An 18,984-nucleotide genomic window follows, 5' to 3' on the forward strand; every position below is an offset into this window, starting at 1 on the left:
CGCATAGTCAGACTCTGCTGTCATTGTCTTTCTAACAGCTTCTGATCTTAATGTGCCACCACTATAAATGCTAAAAAAATTCTAGATATATTGAATATATTCTGGGGACTATGTGACTGTTAGAAGGGTGGCATTAAAGAAAGAGGTATGATTTGGAAGTGGTTTGAACAACAGTCCACAGCTGTGGTCCCTGGTGCAGAATCCACTCTGAACAGAGTAAGAACTGGCTCCAAAATTGGGTGCAAACTGAAAAAGTATTTTTAGAAGAAACACAGTTCCTTCCAGATGTGAAAGTGTTGAAAGGCTTTCAGAAAAATCTGTTGTGACAGAATTTCTGGACAATCTCAAAGCAGGAAATTTGGTGAGAGGGCCTGGTCTTCTGCATTTTCCAGCTAAAGCTCCAGGCAGGTTGGAAACGCTTCTGATTGTTGCCAGCCTCACCATCATCACAAAAGGAAAAGGACAATTTTGGACAAAATATAGAATCTTATATTTTATTTTCTTTTTTTTTCTTCTCTTTTTCTTTTCCTTTTTCTTTCATTTCTTTTTTCTTTTCCTTTCCTTTTCCTTTTCTTTTGCTTCTGGGATCTCTAGGTACCTATGCCTTTTCTTACCCCATGCCTGATCATTCTCCCACTAGCTTCCTTCGGTGGTCATTACATGAGTGGCTAATGAAGCCAAACTCATGGAACAAGAAAATTCCAGAAGTGAAGCCATATGGAGTGAAAACATGAGGTGTTGAAAGACAGATCTCAGGCTCGTGTTATGATTTCATTAGAAAGCTTTTCTCCAGTTTGCCCAATTTCCATCTCTTCCCTTCCTTCCCACCTCCTCCAACTCCCTTTCTTGCAGGGCTGACACAGGAGGTGCATTTACATCTATGGCTTGATGAGGTGTTCCCTCAGACACGTTTTCCTAAGGCCCCAAATGGACACTGCTCCGTCTTTGTTTCTGCCTGAGGTTTCCTCAGCTTTCTCCCTACTTCTTCTGTCTGCCCAACTTCATCCCTTCTTACATCTCGCCAACTTCTCCTGCAGAAGGAAACCCCTGAAGAAGGAGTAATGTGAGAAAGCTCTGCCTGCTGGGCTCTAAAATTACCGTGGTTTGGGTGATTTCAACAATTGTTATGAGGCAGAAAATTATGTGGAGAGGAATAAAGGGAAGAATGGATCATACAGAGGAATTATCTAATCTGATGGGGATGGCAGCTGGTCCTCATTTAGCTCTCCAGGTCTGTGCATACATGGGGCTTCCTGTACTCCTTTGGTCTATGCCTGAGTCACAAGTAGGATACAATGAATATTGAACTGGTGTTCCTGTGATGCTTCACACACAGAGAAATCCCCCTTTTCTCTCAGGTCCCCCTCACTGCTGAAAAATGATCAGGGTAATGGCAGGGTGCCTCTAGACGAGAGAAAGGAACCCACTAGTACCCTGAGTCCACCCTGCAGAAGAGGATCTCTGAAATGCAGCGGCTCAGCCATGCGTCAACTCCAGAGCTGCTCCATGGTGGCACCTGACTCATTTCACAGACACTGCCTGAATGGAAGCACTGTCATGCCAACACCACCTTCCTCTCCTTGTCAGAAACAGAGCACTTTGAGGAGTGAGAAGTGAACCAAAAAAAGTTCTCCTTGGACAAGGCTTTGGAAATCCCTTATCACTAGGTGTTCAGGACTGTTTAAGGAACCACATGTTCTTGTTAGGACACTGCCTTTCCTTTCCTGATGGTATTGCTTTATCATATCCCCACTGTGTCTTGCCCTTATTATGAATATAAATGAGAATCCATCTTGGTTTTTTGTCTCTGACACTCCCAGCATGGGGAGAACATGGGGTAATAAAATACTGCACATTTGTCCATTTGTCTGTCTGTCATCTTTCAGTGATGTCTCACGCTGTTATGAGCCAGATGGTTGGGGTGAATTTTCACAGCAAACCATCGCTAACTTCACTGCATGCAAGAAGGGAAGAAAAAAAATCCTAGACTTTTCTCCTGTGGCAAAACATCAGTGACTGCACCAGGGGAAAAATACCCAGTTAATTCTTCTTAAGGGCCCTGGTGAGACTTGAGAAAACATTCTGCAGTGCTGGTAGCCTCAGAAGACATGATTAATTGCAGATAGTGAAAAGGTGCATGTTCAGCTTTAACCGAACTATGTGTGAGGACTGGATGATTGCTAAGTTGATATTCAAGACGCATGGGGAAGGCAACCTACTAGGATCTTCAGCTACAAAAACAAGATTATATATATATACTTTTATATATATCATATATGGTTTAACAGCTTAAATTTAAATGTGTATACTGAAGTTTTACAGCAAGAACATACTGCTGGTGGAAAGGACGAAAATAAGCAAGATTGCTGAGAAAGGAGGGAAAGGGCAATAATGTTTTGCAGTTAGCTGAGAATGCAGAGGCATAAAAAGGACTTCCCAATGATGGCAATAGCAATTTGTAGATGAATATATGTGGGTGATGCTGCAGAGCACAGAGTGGGGTATAATGATGGAAAAATCTCCTCCAATATGCCATTAGCTGTTTTTCCTCACTAGCCTGGGACAGGTCTCACTTGATCAGAAAATGCCTTGAACAAGAATATATATGTTGCTTTCCCAAACTGTCTTAATTGGAGGGCTAGCATCAGATATTGGGATGGTAACATGGAAGAATCAGAGGCCAATTTCCACTAATCTAATCCATCAGTCTGCCAGCAAATCCTGTTTCATTATTGCAATCTGAGCTTGGAAAGTGACCCCAAATTCAGCTTGTATTATAAAGGTCACCTTGATGTCTTTTCTTTATCAATCAGAGTTTAAATCAAGTCCCTTAACCTTTTCCCAGGGCAGAGATTTTTCAAGCAGGTAATGGGCAAACCTATCCAGATCAATATCTGAGTGCAGATGAGCACCCTAAGTTCAAAACTTCACCCAGACTTCTTGCATTTATGCAGCCAGTCTGCAATTCTCCGTCAAACAGAGCTCACATCAAGTCATCCAAGGTCTCCAGACTAGAAACAGGACTTGTCAAGAAAGCAGACAAAATTAAAAAAAAATAATGAAGGAAAAAATAATTACCAAGCTGTTCAAAATCACATCTTCATGTCTGGAAGGAATTCAATGAAGGAAAATATTCTTATGCTGTCCAGCTTGCTGCATTTATTCTTTCTTCACAGATAGCATTGTGTTGCCATCGCATAAATTGCAGTCTCCCCACTTCATGTCTCCTCCAGTGTGGGTATATTCCAGTGCTGCTCACAGTAATGCAGGAGGGTTGAAGAGGTCCTCTTTCTCTCTCTGGTTCTCTTCTCCCACTTGGGATTCCTCTCTCAAATACCTCCCAAGTCAGAAGAAACACTGGGCACATTTGGGACCTCGGCCATAGTCAGCGCTGGTGAAAAATCACTCACGTCAGTGGTGTTACAGCAGGGACAACTCTGGCTCCTGCTCCCAGTGTTTCCTTGCAGATCATTAGCAGACATTATGAAAAACACAGATGATTAAGACTGACTGAGGACACATCACTTTCAACCTCTTTCCACTTGGAAACACTTTTAGCAATAGCTCCTTTCTGTCTCATGCTTTTAGGGCAGATTTCCACACAGGCTCTTATTTTAAATCCTACACCAGTGTTTCTACTCCCAGTCATTAATCTCTGATGCTGGTCCTTGTCAAATACTTGCTGAAAATCTCAGTGTACTATATCCACTGAATTTCACTTATATATAGTGGCAGTTAGATCCTCAAGGAACACCAGCAGATTAGTTGAGTGTGACCTCCCACTACTTCAAGACACATAAGTTTGGCCTTCACAGAGTGTTGCTTTTCCAGGTGTTCTCCCACAGCATCCCTTAAAGTTTAAGAAGATTTCCAAGAATTTCCCCGAGCAAACATTAAATTTACTGGTCTGTCTTTTGTCCCCGTTATGTCCACTGCCTTCCAACTCTCATCCATATGCCCCATTTTAGACAGGCAGTTTAAAATATCAGTGAATAGCTTGTCGAGTCATATGCATGCCCACAGATGTGTACATTATGGGATGTACTTTCTGTCTGTAGAGGATGCTCACTTTGTCCCATGTCCTTGAACAGCTGGTCACTGATATGGGAAGATCTTTCTCTTCATCCTCTATAAAGTTGGATGCAATTTTAGCACATGAAAAATATTTAATAATCTTTCTCTCCTCTTATCACTGAATTAAGCTGGCTTTTGTTCTCTGTCATCAGTCTAAGTTCTCTATATAACAGTCTCAAGATAAGCACTTTCTCTTCCACATCCCCCATACCAGCTCACTGTTCTCAAAACTCCAAGCCCCTCCCTGCTGTGACACCAGTTTCGATGTCTCTCAGAGATACTTCTGTGCAAAAGAACCTCACAGTCTGAAATACACCCTCAGCATCCCATACGGCTGCTGCTTTCTGTCCCTTTGTTTTCTCCTGTTTTCTTCTTTCTCCCCTCTCCTTTCACTGTGATACTTCAGCAGTGCCCCATCATGGTCTCTATCTCTTGCTTAGACAGCCTGGTGTACATCAGTCCTTTCATCCCATCTTTATTTTTACTAGACAGAATGTTTAGGGCAGCCTTCCCAACTGTATCTCAAAGACCTGCAGTAAAGCCCAGCCAGCTTTCTTCAACTCATTTTGCATTCCCTGTAAGCCTACTCGCCGCGAAGCCTGTGGTTTTGTACAGCTGCCCTTTCTGCAGAACCTCCTCAGCACTTCAGCTCTGCAGGGAATATAATCACTGAATCCTAGATGCTCTTCAATTTCAAGTGTATTTATTACAGCTTCTCAATTTCCTTTAATCTGTCATTTCTCCTACTCCTCCCCCCATGATTGCCTTCTTTTCACTGAACTACAAGTGCATTGAAGGAGGCTTTTACCTCTGACCCTTGCTGCCCACTCCAACCCCATCCCTACACCGACTGACGCTGGGTGCCCTGTGCACTGATTATCGCTCATTACCCGTGTGGTTTAACGAATGTGCTGGGCCCTTACAAACAAGTGCAAATGTTGCAGACAACACGCTCCCACTTGTGACCCCTCGGGACTAACTGAGGGAGAGAAGACAACACTTTCATGCACAAATTGCCTGTATCATCAGCACTGAGATGGAAATAAAGACCAAGAAACTCTCCTAGGTCTGTCTGAGAAAAGGAAACCTGAACAACAGAGAGTGCCCATGTCTGCCAGAGTCTTGTAAAACAACGTACTCCTGGACGGGTAGAACCATGTTTTTATGTAGGGGTTACATGTCCCTTTGGTGACAAGGTTAGACATAAAACCACGAGTATCCCTTCAGAGCTGGAGCTGAAACAGCCAAACAAGCCCCGGTTGATATGAAAGACATCAGCATGCCTTCCTGTATGTTAAGCTGTGTGAGCACACACACACCCTGAGGTTTAATTGGTGTATTAATGTATTAAAGCACTGACACAAACAAACAGGGACTGCTTTCATAAGCTACAAAATCCTTGAGTACATTGCAATTAGCTGGGCTTGTTAAACCATTTAATAAGCAATAGCATAGGTCTGATGCCCCTGCGCCTTGGCTCAGTGGGAAAGACAGGAAAGTGCTTAAATATGAAGTGAGTTCAGTTTTTAAGTGAACCCTTAAGAAATATCATTTCATTCCCTGACATAGGGAACTTCTGACCAAGGCAGACATAGTGAGACCAACGCCAGGGTCACAGGTTTCTCTGGTCACAGTCCCAATTCTTCCCCTGGGGTCCAGTTCCCTGTCTGGCCATGCACACCCATGTGCTTCTGTATGAACTGCAATAGCCTGGGGAAGGCAACACACTTGCCTCAGTTTCTCTTCCTGAAAATGGTCCCCAAACTATACCCTCAACAAGTCTTACTAACTATTGATTGCAAAAGTGCTCTAAAAACCTTCAAATAGGACAGATACAGAAAAAGGGAAGCAACACAACAGGAAAAAACACCTCATGGACAGCATTTCCCAGTAGGTCCCAAAGCTTTACAAACTAACCGTAGATTCATAGGAATCCTTTCTCCTTTGTAATCCTGTCCTTTCAGCTCACTACACAACAATTTCACAGGAGCAATCTCATGCTTCAGCCTTGACTGGAAGGGGTTGGTGTGAAATGCATTTCCCAGCGCTTACTTAGACCCTTTATCTGGGGACCAAACCTGGAACTTGTTGGATTAGAAGCTGTATGAAGCCCCCTGAGGATATGGCTGATCTGGTTAGAGAAGAGGAAATAGCTGCCATGTGCTCACTCCATGACCAGACAGCTCCCAGGGTGCGCCTGGTGGTTTCCAAGGAAAGGTGGGAAGAGCTGGCACTGCGAGAATGGGGGAGAAAGCATCGTGTTGGTCACAGGCAGGGGTGTTATCTTTTAAAATGTTGGGCTTCTTTTCTTGTGATATCTCACCTTTTGGGCATTCTCTGGAGGAAATACCTGGTTTCTGAACCAGATAACTAAGGAGTGTGAAGCATATGGCTATATCTTAGCATCCAGTATGCTGATTTGGATGGGGGAAGGAGAAGGGATTATATTCACATAACTCTGTACAACACAGTGGCACTACCATGACTTTCACAAAGTGGACCGAAGTAGCAAAAGCCAGGAAACCATCCAAAACACAGCCCAAAAGCTTTCTGTCCTGTGAGTCACTACCTGGACTCATGCTGTGATCAACCCTTTTCCCAGTCCCTGAAGGGTCCCAGGAAAGGGGACAACTCAGCACGAACACAACCAGAGCAGGCAAGACATCTCTAAGGTTACTCAACATCCCTGAATGCAGAACAGGCAGGCAGCGCCTTAATTTTATCCCAAGTTCCAGCTTACACCCACGACGATACCACCAAACCACGCGCTCCTGCACAGTCCAGCTGAATAACCAGCACCTGACTTAACTCTCCCCCAGCACAGCACCACGCACAACAGCAGCTTTCAGAGAGCGGGCAGAGAAGCTCCCTTAAACACCGCCTCCACACAAGTCCACCATGGGCACTTGCAGCTCTGCTTTTCATCTTTGCTCTGCCTCCTATTCTAGTGCTGAACCCCAGGCCTGCTGCCTTGGAGCTTCCTCCAAACGCTGCACTCATCCATTTTTAAAGGTGACCTTCCAACTTTAAAGGAAGTTAGCAAGCCTCACTGTCTTCATTTGCCCTCTCTTTCTTTTCAACCTGCTCTTTATTATGAATTAAAAAAGAGGCCTGAAAGGTTACTCTATTAAAAAATAAAAACTTTAGAAGGAGTACACGTTTCCAAATCATTTCTCTCCCAGCTTTTGCAGCAGTCTTTTTGACTGTCATGGCACTTGCTTGCTGCAAACTATCAGCTGCCAGCTCTGATGGTGAAACCTGCTTGGGTGTTTGGCTTCCTCCCATCCCCATGGATGCCTGCCATCCCCACACCACCACTGGCTTCCCCCTCCCTCATGCTGTTGCTGCTGTTTGGCAAAGCAGTGCTCTGAAATAATCTGGGTGAAAAATAACTTTTGAGGGAGCAGGGGTGGAAGTGGGGTTATTTTTAACTTGGATCATACTAGACACCTGGGTTACACTGTGGCCTCATAAGCTCTTCTGCTGGCACAAATGAAGAGCAGCAAATAAATGAAGTTCTCTTTATCTCACCTTACTGACAAAGCTGCCTCTTACGAGCCCTGAGGCCATACAGCGATGGAAAGGGAAGTTGTCTCCAGCCCTTAGCAATAATAATATTACCCTTGCCAATGAATTGGTCACAGTAATTAAAAAGGCAGTAACAAAGCAATGTGATAGTTTCCTGCTGTTGTGGTACAACATTTTGCTATTTAATCAGGACAGGAAGGACCTGAATTTTTACTGCAATAAAACTGAAATTATGAACTGATTTTATAAAATAAAAGCTCAGCTTCCAGCCCTTCTCTTAGATTACAGAATCAAACACAAATTAAAAACAGCCAACCAATCAACTCTCTTACACAAAAGTTTTCACTTGTTTGACTATGAGTTCTGGTGTTATCTGGTTATGTTGAATATTTCTTTTTGTCAAGAGTTCAGGACACCACAAACCAGTGCCATGCAGCCACACTCTCGATTTAGTCATCAACATCAGCCTTCATCCCAGAAACCATAGACATTTTCTGTCTTATGGACATCTGGATGCCAGAGACAAGGCTGACACCCACAAATTAATTTCTTTCTGACCACCAAGTGACCACTAATGAGCAGAAGCCCTTATTCACAGCTGGCTTGTGCCACACCGAGCCTGGAAGTGCCTGGTTCAGTCAGAAAGCAGCCACCCATCTCTTTCCAAAACATTCAATTACATTTTCCCCTGCCTTTGTTTGCCAGACCAAGTGTTAACTCTTCAACCCTGCTTGATCCCAGAGCATATCTAGGACTCTTTCATTGTCTATCCAAGCCAACATGTCCATGCTTTTCCTGGCAGCCCTGCTGTGCTCACACATCTTCACCAGGACGTACACATTACTCCTTTTTAAAGGCCAGCCATCCAACTGCACAAGGGAAGCAGCTGATTAGGTTCTTGCTACAATTATCTACTGAAAGTGGGAGAGTACTTAAGATTTTTTAGGAGAAAAGAGGACTTGACAAAGAAAAGGCAAGATTGCAAGGAGAAGGTGCTACCAAGCCAAGATTTAGTACAATAAATAATGGGAAGTTTCTCGCCTCACACCCTCAGCCTTTCCTTAGCTCTGATGCTCAGTTTCATCTTTGGGCTATGAATGATTCATGGAGCCTTAAAATATATATAATCTATATCTCCTAGAACAAAGAATATTTATTCAGGGGGTTGTGAGGGACCATAGAGCAGCATGTGCGATGCCTGCACTTGGGCTGGGATGTCCCTTGGGAAAGGACCCTTGTGGCTCCCCACTTCTTTCCAAACCCAGAAGTCATTATGAGCTTGAAGCTGAGTTCTGTGGGAGACCCCAGCTCAGTCTCTATGACACAAGGACGTGCTTTCTGCTGAGGGTCTAAAGAACTGCTTTCCTGTATCGTGCCCAGGACCAGCTCAGAGTCAGGCTCTTCTCATCCATCCCTGGCAGCCATAGTGTACAGATACCACCAGTGCACCATAGGGGACTTAAATCATTTATGCAGGATTACAGATGGGGAAGCTGAAGCAAAAACTTACCTTCGTGTCACAGCCTCATCCACTGAACATTTCACCATCCTGGCTTGCAGTTCTCTGCCTCGGGCAGTAGATCACATTTAATGATTGTGTCTGTTCCCTTTCAAATCCAACACCAGTCTCCACCATGAATATTTGACTCCCACTATGCATACAAACATAAATTTATACGTACCCCTGCACCATGATCAGCAAATATCTACTTACTTCTCCAGACAAGAACATCACTTCAGGCAATTCCAAGGGTGTTATGTCAAAGTAACCTCCTTTCCAACCGAAGAGATGGCCATCCTCTGATTTCTTATTGGGGAACCTAAGCATGGACCTGGGTAAAACCTGTGAAAGTTCCAATTCCATGAGGATCCATCCTTACTCAAAAGGGAGCACAGGCAAAAGCACAAGCAAGAGATGGAAAAGTCTCAGACAGGGCAGACTTGGCAGGAAAGTCCTCCATGGCTCATGTCCAGCAACGTATGGGATGCTTCCCTCCCTGTGCTGGCAGGCCAACAGCCCAGGATGAGCTTCAGAATGCTATAAATTAATGGCACAGACATGCCCCAAAAGGATGAACCATCCCTTCAAGGGATCACCCAAATATATTCCTGTGCAGCCCATTTGTCTTTGGTGGTCATTTCAGGATCAGAGAGCTAGATTTCAGTGTATGCTGTACCTACAGCTCGTGATCACCACATTTCCTTGCTCTTTGAAGTCTTAGAGATCTTCTTCTTTAGAAGGCACATTGTTGAACCTGACCCTTTTGGTGTACCTGATGATATCTTTTATGGTCAGGAGTCTTCTTTATTTCCTAAGGGTGACTGGTTTTTTGACAGAAGATGTTCTTCTTCCCTTGTAAGACTGCTATTGATATCAATCTGCCCATTTTCTTTGAGGCTTGGGCCAGTACCACTGAATCCAGGGAAGGAAATTTGGCACAAGATTAGATGCTTCACACATTACAGTCATGCAGAGGAGCTTAAGGACCTACACAGAATAGTACCCAGCTCCCAGGAGTCCCCTTTGAGGTTAAGAGGATTAAAATGAAATTTCAGTCTAGTCACAGGACAGTATTTTCATCCAGGATGCACTGCCAGGGACATTCCTGCCTTCAGAAGCTGTGACTATACAACTCTTCTGCTGGAATCGAATGGCAAGCATTTCATGCGGTTGCAAAAGAGGCGATCCGTCTGTAATGCACACTCTGCTGGCACCAGGCAGAAGGGTTAAGGCACACCAGAGCCTTTTTTGCTTATTGTCGATGAAAATGAGAGACTGGCGCTATCATCAAGTAGCCACCCTTACAGTTCTGTGCTCCTGAGCTTTCTTAAGGAGTGAACAGCCATGCTGAACACCTCCCGCAGCTTGGCCATACCTGCTGGCACCCTGGCTGCATTCTCCAGCTGCCAGTCCTGACCTGGGCAGACAAACAGGAGCAACAGTGGGCATTAACCCCAGTCTCCAACAGTGCTTGGCTCGTCTGTTTTTCTGCTCACACAGAGTGCCAGATCTGCAGCATTTCCAGTCAGAAAAGACCCTGCTAGTTCCTGAGAAGGGACTGTCAGTTTCTCACTGATACTGTCTAATGCAGTCAGTTATCCTTTATGCATTTAGAGCAGATCCATCAAAATAATTCCTGCTAGAGGTCTGAATTCAGCATATTACATATAATAGCTCCCTGTAAGGAAAAAAATGACACTTACCTGTCTCTAAGCAAGTCCCTTCTCAGTTGCCTGCAACATCTGTGCACTGTGAGATGTGATGGCTGTGGGGGACATGTACCTCGAGTTGTTCTAGCAGCACTGAGCGCATGACTGGAGCTTAAACACTCTTAAACTTGCAGCCCCCTCTGGCACCATTTGATGAACAAACGTGTCTCAGGAAACACAAAGCAAACCTGCAGCCACCTTCAGCAGTCTACAGGGGACTGGACCAGGCACTACCAAGGAAGAAGTAACCGTGAACAGCTGCTCCTATCATCCCCAAATATTGCCTGGCATTGATGCAGCAAAAACAAGATGCTCTGTTGATCCAGAATATCTCTAAAATTACCAGGCAACAAGGCCTCATGAGGAAATCTGGGCAGAGGTACAACTCTTTAGCTTGGCAAGACAAGCTCACATTGGCGGTGTTTGAAGTGTGCATGCTACATTATCATGATGCCACCTTACATCCCTGTTATTGGCACCAGGGACCAAATCCCAGCAAGACCAGGCCCTGGACACATACAGAATATCTGCTTGCAAGACCACGAGCTCCTTCTCTGTTGTATCAGATGTTGCAATACACTCCACTGCTTCACCAGTGTAGTCTAAAGACTGCAAACATCCCTCTTTCCCTCTCCCAATTACCTTAATAAACAGCCTGGACACATCTCTGACTCACTTAAGATAATGATGACCTGGCCATGATTAGTTTATTCAGATGTCCTGGCGGTTTACTGAGCCTAATGCGACTCCAGTCTGGCTCTTTCTGAAATGAGCCTCTTTCTCATGAAAGAGGCTGACCTCCAGCAGTGGCTGCACTGCAATCAGCAGATGGAGACCCACATAAAGATAAGACACAGGCTGCTCCCAAAATTCACACTGGAGCCATGAAGGCTACTTGATTTGAAAACAAGCTCTTAAGTACTCCAAAGGCCTGGGGAACAGAAGTTTTTCTTGCCTGCAGGCAGACCTGGTGGGGTGGTACCAGTCGCAAGATATGAAATAGAAACTTTGGGTTAAGGACAACCCCAAATACCAGATTACCAAAGAGCATCTCTTCATATTACATTTCTGGCTGCCTGTCTGAAACATTCACTCACCCAACCTGAGAGCAAAAGCAGCAGCAGTCATCCAGTCACACAACATGAATATCTGAAGCAAACCCTCAGAGAAAAAGGGCCAAATAGTCTGAAATCACAGGCAAATCCTTACAAAAAGCCAACTCATCTGCAGGAATTTGGCACAGGTCACAAATGACTCACTAATAGCAGAGCAAATCATTTAACCAGCGCTTGGAACTAATCTCTCTGCTTTGTAGAGAACAACCCAAATTTATTCCTGCTGATTAGTCACCAGTTACACTCAGAAGTTCAAAATTAATATTAAAGTTCAAATGTAGTTGTCTTGTACATGCACTCTGCTTTACTGCTGGAGAGACCATCATCTTCTCTTAGCAAGGGAATCATCCCTCATTTATTTACCAGGGCTAGGAGTGTGGGTTGAGATTTATTCTAGCTCTTAACTTGACAGGCTTAAAGTCTGAACTTCACCTCAAAGTGCTGTCTGGCAAAAACTCAGTTAACACTCTTGAATTTCTGTACTGATTTCAGTAAAAACAGGCACTTACCACTTCTCTGGAAACCAATTATCAAATCCTAATAAGGAAGACGGACAAACAACCCCCAAAACTTCAATGCTGTATCCAAGGAGGTGATATTCAGAACTGAAGAACAACATCAGGAACTGACACAACCAAACAAAGCTCCCAGCAGAAGCAGAAAGGCATGTCTGCACCCCTGAGCTCTCTGTGTCTTCCACACGTCAGTTTACAAGAAACAGAAATGAAGCCACAATGGGCAAATTAACTTATCTGTATCATTCCTATGTTGTTTTTTAGGGATCAAGAAAGGCACTATCTGTGCAATCCCCTCATGGTGTGGACGCAGGGTAGGATGTCCTACAGCCTGCAGTGCACCCCTGTGGCACAAGCTCAGGCCACCAGAGATGTGGGGCTGGTGGCTGGTGCTCTGTGGCATCAGAGCACATGCTGGTATCACCAAGGAGCCTGCCTGTCATGAGGAAAGTTAGAGGTGGTGGACATCTGAGAAACCACAAAAGGTGCAGGCAAAGCAAAATGCACCACAACAGCAGAGAAAGATACATCATCACTTCCCCGGGTAAAGAACCTTTTCCAGCCATGGGTGTGCACCAGTCTCCTGTCATATTCTTTCCCCTTCAAAGCAGCTGTATGCATTTTACCGGAGCTTGTTAAACTTTTCTGCCAACTGATCAGGGTCTGCAGACACCGGTAAATACACAGTCAGTAAGGACTCTTTGAGTCATTGCATGAACTGCACCACAAACACTTCAAAACGTTAAGCAAAAATTAAGTCACCCAGCATTGATTTCTTGTATGTTCTCTTTCTGCTGCTCCTCCAAACCTGCGGGTTTTATCTTTACTATTGTGATTTTATCTTCTGCTAATCTCCAAGGATCTGCAGCTTGTTCTGGGTACAAATCAGAATGGAGTGGTGACACACTGTTGTAGTTTGCTGAAACAGCAAAAGCACCTTCTTCTGACTGTTCACAGTTCCTGGAACTTCTGCCCCTGCCTCCCTGGACAGCAGGGCAGAGACACATGCTCAAAAGGCCAAAGACCTGGTGGTAAAGAAAACTACCACCTTCAAAAGAAACTCCAGACTCTTAGGAAAGAAGATCTGACTCCTTAAAAACATTTCTAAGTAAACAAAAGAGAAGCAAAGAACATCAAGACTCAGCTGGTGCAACTTGGATACACGGCTGTAAAGATTCAATATACCACAATCTTGGCCTACAGCATCACACACATCAAACACTTGCCTGCAGCAAGTTGAAGCCCAAGGTCCCACTGGGCCATGTGTTGCTTCCATCATGAAGAGAGGTATTGTGCCAGAATCATACCGTGCCCATCACACTCACTCCAGGTATGAACTGAAAGAAATGTGACTCTATCTTTTTAGAGTCAAAACACAAGGAGAAGAACTTTGTTTCTTTGCTTATTCACATGCAAGCTCCATACTCAACAAGAACTGAGAAGACAGGGTTCAGATTTTCAGGAGGAGCTGATACCACTGCTTGCACTCTTCTAAACCAGTACCCCAAGCTCCTTCAGTAATAATCTCTGTAAACAGCTCAAGAGTCATTTGAAGCCAGAGTGGGGAGGGAGAGCAGGACAGCAATATCAACTCATGGTCCAGTGGTCTTGAAGAACACAGAGCCTTCATATTGGTATATCAGGCAACAGAGGCGATCAAGAAGCAAACACAAGGAGAAACAAGTACCCAACCCCTTTACAATGCATGTCAGAGCCTGCAGGCAGAGTTAAGCTAGGTCATTGGGAACTGGCAGCATCAAAAACATTATGAGAACTCCTATGTAAGAACCAGTTGCACTGAAATAGAAAACAAATTGAACTAAGGCTGACCATACCAGCAGCCTAAGTAATTGGATGATCAGCCCTCTGTTTGCGATGCTTCTGGGCTCTGAAACCTGATAACAGACCCTACAGTAGCGGGGAGGAAAAGGCAGAGCTTCCAACACCCAAGTTTGTTTCCCACACCTCAGAAAGGAAAGGGAAATAGGGATAAAATCCCATGCAACTCAGCTACCCATCCCATACGTAAGGCTATATGACAACCACTTGTCTCAGGCATCTCAGTCACCCCTGGAAAGATAAAGATCTCAGCCATCACCTAAACCCGTGAACCACAGCACTCAATCACTTCTAGAGGCATACTTGCTAGAAGGGAATAGCATGTAGAAATTCACTCATATCATCATTTTGAGATATTTACTTCAAAGTCATGCCAGGAAGTTATAGGAACAGAAGGATGCTGGAAAACATGTTTCTATTTTGCTCATCAGAACTCTCACCAGGTTTTCTAAGAGGGTTCCAGCACCATCCACCAATATCAGCTCAAACACACCCCCAGCCTCATGCCCACAGTCACCTGAAGGCTGGCACAGTAGCTTTAAGTCACATAAATGAGACCGTCCAGTAACAATACCAAGTCACAGCCACTAAAACACATCCTCATCCAAGCTCCACATGCTGCAGTGGTTCCTGTCTCTTCCTGGAGCAACCAACCATCCTTACATGAACTCCTGATGAGGAATCCAAGTGCAACACTAGCCTGTACCCCACTGCCTCTACATCAAACACAACCTTGCTAGCTTAATAGAAGGTTAATTGTCCCCAGTGAAGGGACAACAGTCCAACACTGAACAGGAGAGCAATTTGCACAGTCAAGCAGGAAGACCTGCAGCAACACCATGTCCTGAAACAGAAGCACTGCTGTCAGAACAACCTTTTTAGTGTCAAGCTCACTGAGAGGTAAGGCTTCTAATAAAACTCCTTCCACTAAGTATAGAACCTTGTCTTAGTAAATCCTGACACCATCTCCTGGCAGTACTGCCTTGTCCCTGAGAATATGACCATTTTGAGCTACAAAAAAACAACAGGTTGTCAACTGAGATCATCAGCAGTTAAGCTCTCAGGCAAGAAAACATCTTTGTGCCTTATGAGAGTGACAGAAGCAAGAGCTATACCTCAGCAATGTTCCATCACAACTGTAAATCCCACCCTCCGCACCCCCCAAAGAAGCAAACAAACCAGACTCCCCACACATGGATCATCTCATGAAGAAGTAGACTATAGGACGTGTCATTCTGAATGTTTATTTATTTTGTCTTCAAAGAAGAGGCCTGATGCAGCTGTTTCGTTAGAAAATAAAGTGTTTATTAAGAAACTAGACATTGAACACCCCTATAGTCTCTGTGAAAAGGGACCGTCCCATTTCCCATTAGCACAGGATGATAGTTATGGCAAGATAAGAATGCTCAAAGATGGAGGAGTCTCATTGACAGAAAATGAGGTAATGATTTACAATAATTAAAAATAAAATAAAATTAAAAAAAAAAAAAAAACAAGAAAAAAAAAAAAAAAACATCCTTAGACTTACTACTTAAAGCCACCAATTGCAAACGGCCATGACTGGCTTTCGTTTTAAGCAGTGAGGAACCAGAGACTTTAATTGCTGTTAAACAAATTGAGACATTGATCACAGTGGGGAGAACTGCTTTAAATTATGATGTACGGTCCAGAGGATTTCTTCTAAGCAGAGATGGACCTGAGCTGCAAAATTCAATCCTTCCTCTGCTAGGGTGTTTGGGTATAGGCTTCTGGTCCAGGCCCACAGATGTATCTCTACGACAGATACACACAGTTGAGAGCAGAGTCCCTTGAACAGTGCTAGGGAGAGGAGACAGTTCAGACGGACAAGACATCCCCAGGTCAGGTGAGTGACTTCCAGGAGATGGGGAAATTCAGTTCAGACAAGCACCCAGTGATTCACATGCTTGGTGAAGCTCCTCCTCACTCTGTGAATCTGTAGAATTGAGGTGTCAATAACACATGGCCGCAGGTCCTCTCTGGCGGTGCACCTCTTGCATTTCCAGCTCCGATGCGGGCAGGAAACATCGTTGGGAGTTTTGGTCATGGTTTCTGAAGCCATCCAACCTGAGACAGGCCTCCTCATCCTAATGTAGATGCTCCCCTATGCATGTCCATTAACTTAAAGCAATCTGCTACCATTTCTCCTGTACTCTTCTATTGCACTTTACCTTTTTATGCAAATGAACTGGGAGAAGAAGCAAGAGAATGGAATATTCCAGGGACACCCCTATGGAAAGCTGATAACAAAACCCCCTGGCAATCTCTAAGGTGGTTTATGCAGGTCACCTGTAAAGGCAGGATGAAGCAGAACATCCCATTCTGAGGTTTCTGCCCAGTTCTGGTGGAGGGGGACCGTGACTCACTCCAGTGGCAGTGACCCTTCAGGGCTGGTGATTTAGAGATGTCCCTGATGTGATAAGGTCATTTTGGGCCACCAAGAAGGCAAGCAAAGCTGAGTGGCTGGTGAGAAAGCTCCTGGTTGAATACTCCTCTCAGAAAAGTATCTGGCCACACCTGAAGCTTTTGGAAGGTTCTTTTTCCTCTAGAGAAAATCTGCCTCATTTATAGGTTAACACTGATATGTGTAAGCAAATCTATACTTCCCATACACGTGATGTCCAGAGAGTCCAAGGAAAGCCCTGCAAGTTGCCATGAGGGCAGCTGGCTTCTCTTGAGGACAGGATCAATAGGTTTACTTTTCCATCTGAGAGGCTTTGGATGAAGTAAGACAAATGTGGGATGGGAAAGGGAGAGAGAATATGAATATTGGCCAGAAAACAGGATTGATATTCCTGTTTATGCCAGAGAAGAAGCAACAGAATATTTATTTTTCCTCTCCCTCACTCAGTCAGCCTTGAGCTGATGGTTCTGGATGCATGACTGGGTTACAATCAATCTCTAGTTGGGTGGGAATATAGGGGAGAGCTAAAGGGGGCTGGAAAACACTCAGCAACTGAGACCTGCGTGCATCTGATATACTTTTCCACTTTGCTTACTGCCCTAGTCCTGACAAGGACATACACCCTCCTGTGCTATGGATTCTCCATCCATGCAGGAAGTCCAGGCAACTCCTCAGATAAAGCTCATCATTCAAGCAGCAGGGAGAGACCAGAGTATGACAACAATATAGTCAGATCCAACGAGCCGCTCTAACACAGACAGACAGACAGACAAACAAAAAAAGCCTCCTAGAATATGTGCACTTCAAAGATAACCACATTCTCTTCCTGTCAGAGAAGTAAGATTTTTTTTTAGTTTCCATCCTTATTCCTTCCAAAATTATTTTCTGTGCAAGACCTGGGAGCGGGGCTGCCTTTGTTCTTACCAAAAGTCTTCATTCTGCTTTAGTTTCTTCCAGGCTCCCCGCCTTGGCTTGCTCTGGGAGACCTCCCATGGCGGTGCCACATAAGAGGTGATGGCAGCATTCACTGGGTGTTGCGAAGACACAAGCTTACAAGGAAAACTCCAAGCAGGGAGGACATGACTAAAGATGTCAGTTTGGTTGGCTTGGTTGGTTTTGTTTTGTGTTTTATTTTAAAGCAAAAGTACAATTATTTACTGTGTTATTAGGATGACTCCTTTCAACTGGGTTTTAATTCTCTTTATTTGCTCTCATTGCTGCTGTTGTGCCTTGCAGGTATATTTAACGAACACAGCGACCATTGAAGGAAAAGAACAACCCTGTTATCTGGTGACAGAAAACCACAGTTTCAGTTGGCTTTAACGTGTGTACAGGCAGGGCTGTAGAGTCCTATTAGGAGGAGACCTCAATCCATACAGACCACGCTTACTGCTTCCCACCATTTTGAGGGCACAGCCTATAAACTTGACATCAGAACAGGGACTTTTAAGGAGTTTTTAAAAGCCATGACGTCCTTTGCTGAAATAAACACTGACATCCTCAACATAAATGCCTTGGTTAAGAGGTTTGGAATGTCCAGGGAGGCTTATTGGATTCAACATAATTTCTCTGAAACCTAAAGGGGAAAAAAAAACAGAAAAAAGAAAAAAGCAAAATAAAGTAAACGAAAAACAAAAAAGAGCAAAACTAGAAAAAAAGAGAGAGATATCGACACACATGTAATTATTAAAAAAGAACCAAATGAATAACCAGCAAACGGCTGCCATTAAATTAAAGGCAAAATGCCCTCTCCAGGAGAGCTACCTCACTCCGTCTTTCCATTAAGAGCAGGCAATTATTTCATGTGGTGCGTGCAGGCACAAGTGCTCTGAGGACAAGGGGCATGCAAGCAGTCTGGACAGAGAACCAGGAACAACTCTTTTTCTAGTGGTTCCCACTAACCAGGGGTGGAAAAGTCCTAATTCCTACCTGGTCCACCCCCTAAGTAGGGACTGAGGAAAACAGAGAATCTTTCCTATATCTACTTTTCTCTCATGATTTATTTAGTCTGGCTTAACATTTCTGAAGCCAAAGAGTACCATTACAAGGCTGAGGAAACCTGACTCTCATAACCCCATAGACTTCCTTAGCCCCAACTGTCCCATCTACACCAAAACCTGCACACTGGAGGCATCTCCTTACACAACCCCACATCTTTAAAAGTAATTTGAAGGTTTAGGATTTTCCAGAAATACTGGCCAGATGAGAAGGAAAAATAAGTGGATCATAGAACACAGGCATGTTCCTTCCTTCAGTTCCAACAAAGTTACTGGGAAAATAT

At 44.2% G+C, this 18,984-nt stretch overlaps 1 protein-coding gene across 4 annotated transcripts in view; it reads right to left on the minus strand.

The window, feature by feature from the left end:
• The window catches only part of NTRK3 (neurotrophic receptor tyrosine kinase 3), a 230,908-nt gene that overhangs the window by 66,754 nt on the left and 145,170 nt on the right, over positions 1–18,984 (minus strand). The window contains exon 13 of one of the 4 annotated variants that reach the window (XM_032994219.2): positions 15,565–18,279. The exons of the other annotated variants lie outside the window; for them this stretch is intronic. Within the exon in view, the coding sequence (XP_032850110.1) occupies positions 18,161–18,279 (119 nt within the window). The 3' untranslated portion in view covers positions 15,565–18,160. Of the gene's footprint in view, positions 1–15,564; positions 18,280–18,984 lie in introns of those variants that run through there. 4 annotated transcript variants of the gene reach the window in all.

Source organism: Tyto alba, unplaced genomic scaffold (genome assembly GCF_018691265.1).
Source record: "Tyto alba isolate M040663 unplaced genomic scaffold, T.alba_DEE_v4.0 Super-Scaffold_41, whole genome shotgun sequence".
NCBI lineage: Eukaryota > Metazoa > Chordata > Aves > Strigiformes > Tytonidae > Tyto > Tyto alba.